Source organism: Lagenorhynchus albirostris, chromosome 3 (assembly GCF_949774975.1).
Source record: "Lagenorhynchus albirostris chromosome 3, mLagAlb1.1, whole genome shotgun sequence".
In the NCBI taxonomy this organism is placed as follows: domain Eukaryota; kingdom Metazoa; phylum Chordata; class Mammalia; order Artiodactyla; family Delphinidae; genus Lagenorhynchus; species Lagenorhynchus albirostris.
This window is the reverse complement of record NC_083097.1, coordinates 116195434-116205313: the sequence shown is the minus strand read 5'-3', so window position 1 is coordinate 116205313 and position 9880 is coordinate 116195434. Positions and strand designations below refer to the sequence as shown.

The following is a 9880-nucleotide window of genomic DNA, read 5'->3' as shown; positions in this document are numbered from 1 at the left end:
GGGAACTATACTCAATATTTTGTAATAACCTATAAGGGAAAAGAATCTATCTATCTATCTATCTATACACACACACACACACATATACATATATATACATATGAAACTGAATCACTTTGCTGTACACCTGAAACTAATACAACACTGTAAACCAATTATACTTCAATTAAAAACAAAAAAGAAGCAATGGGAACCCATACACTGACATTCCTTTGTAACCACTGCCCACCAAGATAATCAAATCTACTGCAAACAAGCTTTCACATGTGATAAAACTACAGACACTTCTGTAAAAAGCAATGTGATCCCAGATGAGACCCATCCTGAGTTACGCACTTTTTTTGTGAGTGGGGAAGGTGGTCTCCTCACTGAGCCTTCATTCCGGCCAAGGCATATGTAAGCAGACTGCACCAAATATGTTCCAAACTCAAATGAGCAAGACCAAACTGCATTCAAAAGCCAAATGTTTCATGAACACCAGGATGACTTTTACTTAAAAGTACTCTTGTGAAAATATCTACATTATGACCTAATAAATGGTAATAAGCTGGCTGCTGTTTAAGATGACAAAGAATGGGGCTTTCAGGATCTGTGCAACTAACCCATGGTCAACAGTCAAAAACTGAATTCCCACTTACCCATGATACTGAGAATGAGGGTAATTTTAGGTTAGAGCTCAATTCTAACTCCTTTACCCACAACTATTAATAGTCAAACTTCTTTGCAAGGTCAAGGATGCTAGAAATGCTAATAATAAGTAGCCAGCAGCTAAAATGAAGCACTTTAAAGGTTTCAGGTATCACACCTTAGTTCTGAGATGGAATAGTGACACTGAGAGATAGGACAAGTTAAACAAGTTTAAAACCAAAAGCAGTGGACATTTATTCCTCAATTTTTGTGCAAGAGTGTAAAGATGCATTTGAAAGAACCTGACGGCTAGAGAGCATCAGCCATTGCTTTCAGGCTGGCCTGGTTTACAATTAGATTAGGAGAAGTAGGGGGAAAAAAAGTAACTTGCCTAGTTCACAGGAACGATGTTTCTGGCAAACACAGCTGTTTACAAGTTTCAAACTACATTTTACTAGCGTCAAGGGAAGACCAAAAAGCCACATACAGTACAATTTAAAATTGGATGAACATCCTGCAATGTTAGTGCAAAGTAATTATGTAGACTCTCCAATACAAGATTGTGCTCATGTTTCCCAGGTTTGGTCAATGTTGTTTTTACAATCACAATCACAGAAGCTGAACTTACCAAATAGCAATGCCTTTGTTTTATGTCCTATGTACCAAAGGAATGTCACAAGGTTTCAGTGAAATGCAGCTTAGTTTCAATAATAAAGCAAATTTCTTATTTAGTTTAACAGTCATGTTCCTGGAATACTGCACATATATATTTCATGAAAATTCTTTTAAGCTTATGCGTTTATCTTGTTCAGTAAAATTACTTTCAAGATATCCTTTTTACTATGTAAACTGAATTGTTTCATGATTTTGAAATGCAACCAGTATAAATGAAAACATTTTAGGGGTGGGAAAAAATCCACCACTAATCTCAACTAGACAAAATTCTTAAAATCAAAAAGCCTATTCACACAAAATTATATGTAATGACTGTAGTAATCAGTTTATTACACAGATTAATCATTCTTGAACGTACAGGCTCCAGAGGAGCAATTGGGTCTTTAAATATACACAAGTATTTCCATCGAATGAATTTTCACCCTTACATCCAGATAGACCTAAGCAGTTAAAAACATAAGAAAAATAAGAGCTATTAGCTATGTATTAACTGAGAAACCACATACAAACCAAAGAATATGGAAGAGAGAAAGAGGGGCTGAAGGACGAAGGTTGAAGGGTGGGGAGATGTAAAAGAGTTGGAAACAAAGCCCATCACACTTTACTTACTAATAGCTCCAATCCATTTAAATGTTGACCAGTTAAACTTAGACCTTAAAATACAGGATGTAGGTAGAGTTTAATCTGATTGGTCATAACTTTCACCTAAGACGTTAAGTCCTTCGGAATAAAACGAATACAGAAACAGCTTCATGTTCTTGGCCTTGCTTTTCATAACTGTTTTGAGTTTAATGGGATTTCACTTAAAAAACAATCTCCTACAGGTCAGTGGAGCTTTTCTTCCCCATCCAAGCACACAACATACCCACCACCCCTCACTCTGCCGTTATCCAAATTTAAGTCAATAAGGAAAGCTTTTAGTCTCACACCTAGGTTATGCCTGGAGAACTGGCTTGTCACACACACACTCTCTGCTAGGAGGCAATGTTGGTACAGAAGTACAGTATTTCTAGTTTGTTGTTCCAAGTATGTACAACACGCAGCACTGCTGTATCAGGTAAACATGTGCACAGGGGAAGATGAGGCGTGGGCTCATAGAAAGCAGTCAAATGGAAATCAAAAGGACTTTCTCTTTCAGAGTTCCCCTATCTTTATTTGTAGAGGTTATCCAATAATTTCTTTAATTACATCGCATACTTCTGAGTCCATTCCCGAGCTATTCTGTTGTACCTGTACACACAAAGAGAAGCTTAGCTTAACACAGGTGAGGAGTCAGTTAGAAAGCAAGAGTTCATTCATTATCGAATGCAGTAACTTGAAGGGAATAACTTATAGTATATTCAAGCTAAGCCATCTTCCTACTCCAAATTTTTAATAAGCATTTATTCAATGACAGTGGGAAATATCCTATAAATGCTACTAATACAGGATTCTAATTAAATTTTAGCACTTGCTGGCATATCCTCAGTCTATACTTGATCGACGTATTTCTAACAGACAATCTTCAACCCTTGTTTGACTTATTTGGAGTTCTTGGAACAATATAATTCTATATTATATGGTGCTTGAAATCATATAATAATGATTAAATTGACATAATACTTTCCCCTGCATCAATAAAACAACCAGTTCTGGCAGACTTATTTTAACAATTTGGTTGCTAAAATGAATGGGTTTATTGCTCCAGAAGAACATTCTAGTAAAATAAGCAGGGCAAAAGGATCTTTAATTCTTTGATCAAAAAAGTTCTGCTGACCATTACCGCCACAATGACTTGGGAAAAATGCCCATAATTCTAAATATGGGACAAAATGGTTCTCTAATCAAAAAATGTATTTATGGGCTTCCCTGGTGGCGCAGTGGTTGAGAGTCTGCCTGCCGATGCAGGAGACACGGGTTCGTGCCCTGGTCCGGGAAGATCCCACATGCCACGGAGCGGCTGAGCCCGTGAGCCATGGCCACTGAGCCTGCGCGTCTGGAGCCTGTGCTCCGCAACGGCAGAGGCCACAACAGTGAGAGGCCCGCGTACCGAAAAAAGAAAAAAAAAAAAAAGTATTTCTAAGTAAATTCACAAATAGAAAAAAGCATGATCTAATTTTATTCTGAATGCAGCCAAGAATACATAGTTATAGATACTATTCAGACTTAAATACAGAAAAAAACTAAACTAAGAACCAATTGCTGTTAGAATTCCCCATTCTCAATGCAGCTCCATTTTAAAATATCCTATTTATATGCCTCTCTAACCAATAATTCAATTAATTGTTTAATCTTTGATATTTTAACTTTAGAAAATTATCCACTACCTCCCAACTATTTCCTTCACACTCTAATTGAATAATACACAAAACAAACAAAAATTTCAACACTTTCAGTTATTATCTCTTGTGATATCCTGACCACTCTTCAATAATTCACAATACAATTCTAAAATATGTAAATTCTACAAGTTTTGTTTTAAAGGAAACTTGGGGCTAATAACATTTATTAATAATCAATGTCTTGTAACATTTATTCACTTTCTTTTTTACACTATTCCAAATGGTAGAAAATCAATTCTCTTTCCCATTAATTTATAAATACCTACCTAAGACAAATGGGCTCTTGATGCAAAATCTTTACACGTCAAAAGCCAAGCAGAAGACCTAAAGCTGTTGGAAAATATACTATAGAAAAAGTTTTTCTAGGCAGTAGGAGTCATGAAACAATCAGATATAAAATCATTTACTTATGATGATACTCGATGCAAATACTCCTCTTTCCTGTCCCCAGGTGAGTGTATTAGGACTTCATTTTAAGTATCTGACAGATACTCAGCCCTTAGACAAAAACATCTCCACCCTACCACAGATACTCTGCTGTCTGGAGACCATACTTACTTTTCTCTATCTGTTTTGTAGATCCGAGCAATCTCAGGCACTAAAGGATCATCTGGATTGGGATCACACAACAGAGAACAGATGGACAAAAGTACTAGAATGAAAAAAACATACAAATTAGTAGAGGAACAAAAGCAAAAAGGTTGAAAGAAACATGAGATGCCAACACAAGAGAAAATTCTAAGACCCTATTTATATTGTAGTGCCTAACAGCTTTGTAAGCTCTACCTAAGTTTACAGTAACAGTAATCAACAAAGATTCTAAGATTTCTCTATGCTTGAACCCCTGAGGAAGCTGGCCCAGGCTGGTGAAGTGTCTTGCCTCATGTCCCTGGTTAGTGAGTAAAATTAGAGTGGAATTAGAATCCAGGTCTTCCAAATCCTAGACCAATAACACTTTTCCCAGCTTATGAAGTTCAATTTTTAGAAGCCCATGTTCAGGGATAAATGGCTTTCAAAATTCCAAAGACAACCACACTACTGAATGCTCTTAGTAAGAAATGACAACTATGAAATCCAACAATCACTGCTTTCTCCATGGCAGGTACTATATATTCAGATGCAATGGATTTGTTTCATTTTTAGTTGAAAACGATTTAGTCTAAGAATATAAAGGCCAGTACTTGCTCCCAAATGGGGCTGGCCACACTTATTATAGAGGATACAACATATCTCAAACTAAAGTCTCAAATTATTTTCAGTAATGATTTAGAATCTCATCTAAGCCATTTCCTCAGTGACAACCTGGAATGTAGCAGACAGATCTCAACAGTACAATTTCCTCTGTTCAAATTCATTAACTTATGTATTCCTTATTGAAAGCAAAGAGGAGGCTAAGGCCACTAATTACATTAAATCCAGTGGTCTCTGACATACTGAAATAAATTCCAATCCTTCTATTCTGATGTTACCAGAACTCAGCTACCTTATTTCTCTCTAATGTTCTGTAGCAAGAGACAATGATTCAGAGCCCACGTTACTCCCCAAACATCAAATTCATCAGGAAAAGGAATATTCCTTTTCCTATCAAATCTGTTCTACGGAGATGAGGGGCTTCGGAGAGATGAGAAAGTTTACACGCCCTTTATCATTCAGTTGTTAACAAAAAAAGCTATTTCCTTGCCTTAAGAGTATATGGAAAACAAAAAACATCAGGCAAGATGTTTTCTGACTCTTCATTCCTGTTGCCCACAAATGGCAGATGGCATTCCCAAAATATCTTCTCTTCCCATTGTCAGGTGTATCACCTGATGCCCTCTTCAAGCACAGAACATTCTAACAGCAATTAGGAAAGATTTCATGTATTTCCTGGAAATGACAACAAGGAGTTATAGATCTTTGAATGTTCATGAAATTACTGACTATAGAAGAAGAAACTTATCTGGCCTATCAAGCTGGCAAGAATACAACTGATTCTTCACCTAAAATTAGACATACGACCATTAGTATTTGTTAAGTTCCCTTTATTTACTCTTCCAACTATTTCAATAAGGCAACTTTAAAAAGACAAATTTTTTTTTTTTTTTTTTTTTTTTTTTTTTTGCGGTACGGGGGCCTCTCACCGTTGTGGCCTCTCCCGTCGCGGAGCACAGGCTCCGGACGCGCAGGCTCAGTGGCCATGGCTCACGGGCCCAGCCGCTCCGCGGCATGTGGGATCTTCCCAGACCGGGGCACGAACCCGCGTCCCCTGCATCGGCAGGCAGACTCTCAACCACTGCGCCACCAGGGAAGCCCAAGACAAATTTTTTTAAAAAATTGAAGTATAGTTGATTTACAATGTTGTGTTAGTTTCAGGTATACAGCAAAGTGATTCAGTTATACATATACATATACATATATACTCTTTTTCAGATTCTTGTTGTGCATTATAGGTTATTACAAGATACTGAATATAGTTTCCTGTGCTATACAGTAGGTCCTTGTTTATCTATTTTATATATAGTAGTGTGTAACTATTAGTTCCAAACTCCTAATTTATCCCTCCCCGCTCCATTTCCCCTTTGTCAACCATAAATTTGTCTTCTATGTCTGTGGGTCTGTTGCTGTTTTGTAAATAAGTTCACTTGTATCATTTTAAAAAGATAAGTTTTAAGTAAATAACTTTTCTCTCTTTCTTTCCAGGAAAGGAAGGTAGGATGTGGGTAATCTGGACCTGGTAAAACAGTTCTTAGTACACTACTTAGATCCTTGAATTTGTAGAAAATTGATTTGGCTTATAATATACTATACCTTCTTTCTCTATAAAGAGAATAACTTCTATTTCTACAGCTTGTAGAGACTCTTCACTGAAGTAACTAAATTTTCACCAACATATATATATTCCTCATCAGTACATACCCATTTTCATTAGTGTCATAACCCACAGTCACTTCCAATTCTAAAAACATATAATCAAGTGGCTTTATGATGCACTTAATCTGCTTCCTTTAAGTTTTCTGTATATTTAGGTCCCTTACCTATATACTCAAAGTGGAGGGCATTTTGGGTCAAGATTACTGCCCTCAAAAACAGACTATGGGGCTTCCCTGGTGGCGCAGTGGTTGCGAGTCCGCCTGCTGATGCAGGGGACACGGGTTCGTGCCCCTGTCTGGGAAGATCCCACATGCCGCAGAGCGGCCCGTGAGCCATGGCCGCTGAGCCTGCGCGTCCGGAGCCTGTGCTCCGCAACGGGAGAGGCCACAGCAGTGAGAGGCCCACGTACCGCAAAAAAAAAAAAAAAAAAAAAACAGACTATGGGGACTTCCCTGGTGGTACAGTGGTTAAGAATCTGCCTGCCAATGCAGGGGACAAGGGTTTGAGCCCTGGTCTGGGAAGATCCCACATGCCGCGGAGCAACTAAGCCCGTGTGCCACAACTACTGAGCCCGCGTGCCACAACTACTGAAGCCCACGTGCCTAGAGCTCATGCTCAGAAACAAGAGAAGCCACCTCAATGAGAAGCCCGCACACTGCAATGAAGAGTAGCCCCCACTCGCCGCAACTAGAGAAATGCCTGTGTGCAGCACCGAAGACCCAATGCAGCCAAAAATTAATTAACTAATTAAAAAAAAGAAAAAACGGACTATGTTAAAGGGATAATTATATCACATACAGGATTCAGGCCTTCTTTAAAACACTAAACCTAGGTATGTTGATATAACCAAATTCAACAAAATGGCACTGCAGGTATTTTAAAAGATAGCTATCTAGACAGAACATATCAAGTCAAATAAACTAACAGCCCTTATGATTTAGAACAACTGAAAAAATCAACACCAGGCACAGAAGGGAAAGGGAAAAAAAAAGCTATGGTAACAATTTCAGGTATCTAGACCCCCTCGCCCCGCCAGACACACAGACACACAGACACACAGACACACACACACAGACACACACACACAGACACACACACACACACACACACAGAGTCCCACCTCTCTTGGCCCCATTTATATCTAGATTTCTATCTCTACAGCTACTTGGTAAAAGAAGAGCAACCAGGCCAGGAAATCCAAGAACAACAGGCATATGAACACTTTCACAAGCAGCCCTTGAATTACAAGGAGGCCTTCAAAAAGAAAAGGGGCCACTTATCTGGAAAACTATTTTAGTCACAATTTTGAAAAATGTGGTCCTCTGATTTTTTGTTTGTATTTTTGCCTGGGACCCCAGAAATCTTAATTTAATGCCCCAGAGTTTTTGTTTCCTTCAAAAAATTAACTTTTAAGAATATGCAAGTCTTACCGTAATTACAACATGACAAATATCCAATAATTTTTTAAATTACTTATTTTTGGCTGCACTAGGTCTTTGCTGCTGCGTGTGAGCTTTCTCTAGTTGCAGCAAGCGGGGGCCATGCTTCGTTGCAGTGTGTGGGCTTCTCACTGCGGTGGCTTCTCTTGTTGTGGAGCACAGGCTCTAGGCTGCGGGCTCAGTAGTTGTGGCACACAGGCTTAGCTGCTCCGCAGTATGTGGGATCTTCCCAGACCAGGGCTCGAACCGATGTCCCCTGCATTGGCAGGCAGTTTCTTAACCACCGCGCCACCAGGGGAAGTTCCTATCCAGTACTTTTTTTTTTTTCTTTTTTTGGGCTGCGTTGGGTCTTCGTTGCTGCATGTAGGCCTTCTCTAGTTGCGGCGAGTGGGGGGCTACTCTTTTTTTTTTTTGGGGGGGCTACTCTTCATTGTGGTGTGCAGGCTTCTCACTGAAGTGGCTTCTCTTGTGGTGGAGCACAGGTTCTAGGCGCATGGGCTTCAGTAGTTGCGGTGCGTGGCTCTAGAGTGCAGACTCAGTAGTTGTGGCGCACGGGCTTAGTTGCTCTGCGGCAAGTGGGATCTTCCCGGACCAGGTTGCGAAACCATGCCCCCTACACTGGCAGGCAGATTCTTAACCACTGCACCACCAGGGAACTCCCCTCCAAAACTTTTTACAATAGTACCTTTATCCCAGTTATTTAGGTGCTTACAAGGTACGAGTCAACTATGGATTTTTTGGGTTTTTTTGTTTTTTTAAAAAATTATTTATTTATTTAGGCTGCGTTGGGTCTTCATTGCAGTGTGTGGGCTTTCTCTAGTTGCGGTGAGCGGGGGCTACTCTTCATTGCAGTGTGCGGGCTTTTCATTGAGGTGGCTTCTCCTGTTGTGTAGCACAGGTTCTATGCACTTGGGCTTCAGTAGTTGAGGCACACGGGCTCAGTAGTTGTGGCCCCCAGGCTTAGTTGCTCCGCGGCATGTGGGATCTTCCCGGACCAGGGATCAAACCTGTGTCCCCTGCATTGGCAGGCAGATTCTTAACCACTGTGCCACCAGGGAAGTCCCCTCCAATACTTTTTACAATAGTGCCTTTATCCCAGTTATTTGGGTGCTTACAAGGAACCAGTTAACTATGCACTTTTTGCTTTTTTAATCTTCATAATAACAGTGAAATAGTTTTTATCATCCCTATTCTACCGATGAAAACTCTGTGGAATGCAGAAGCCAATCTGTCTCAAGTCTCATCCAATAAGAGGTGGAGCTGAGATCCTAATACAGGCAGTTGCATCCAGAATCTATGTTCTTTAACATGAAACTATGTTGCCTCTTGTCTAAATGTATGCATTAAAGAAATGATAAAATTTAAGTAGACAGAAAAGAAAAATATTTTTATGTACCAAATTTCATCCCCAAATACCCAAACTATTTCTTTCTAGCTATTTAATATACTTTCTATACAACGCAAGTTACAATGTGTAACACTTTATCTCTTTTCTGCTTTTTTCAAACATTGTATTTTCCTATTTCCCACAATATTTTTAAGGATCAATACTCTTTTGAATGCATTTTCCAGAACCAATATATTTTCTCCTCTACCGTTGAGTCTATATGTAATTTCTATTTTTCAGAAGTAACACTGTTGCAAATGTACTTGCACAGAGAACTTTTTTTAACTGTTGGTCTTATTTTTTTAGTACAAATGAATGAACCTAGAATTACTGGGTCAAAGGGTATTAATGATTAAATCTCTTATTTCTTAATACATACTGGCAGACTGGACTATACAAATCTATACTTCTATCTGTAGCATATATAAGCACTCATTTCAATGCAGTTCACCAACATTTATTTTTCTTTTGTAAAGATCTTTGTTAATTAAAAAGGTGAAAAATGGGAACTTATTTTAATTTTTATTTCCTCTGTTCCTTTCTGTCCATTGGGATCTAGGTTTTTCCTTACTGATTTATAT

The 9880-nt window shown here is 38.9% G+C and overlaps 1 protein-coding gene across 2 annotated transcripts in view; it reads right to left on the bottom strand.

Moving 5' to 3' along the window:
• Nucleotides 1–857: 857 nt before the first annotated feature.
• The window catches only part of UBE2D2 (ubiquitin conjugating enzyme E2 D2), a 59613-nt gene continuing 50590 nt past the window's right edge, over nucleotides 858–9880 (bottom strand). For both annotated transcript variants that reach the window (XM_060143724.1, XM_060143725.1), the window contains 2 exons: nucleotides 4182–4275; nucleotides 858–2532 (listed from right to left, as the gene is read on the bottom strand). In XM_060143724.1, the coding sequence (XP_059999707.1) occupies nucleotides 2487–2532; nucleotides 4182–4275 (140 nt within the window). In that variant the 3' untranslated portion in view covers nucleotides 858–2486. The remainder of the gene's footprint in view (nucleotides 2533–4181; nucleotides 4276–9880) is intronic.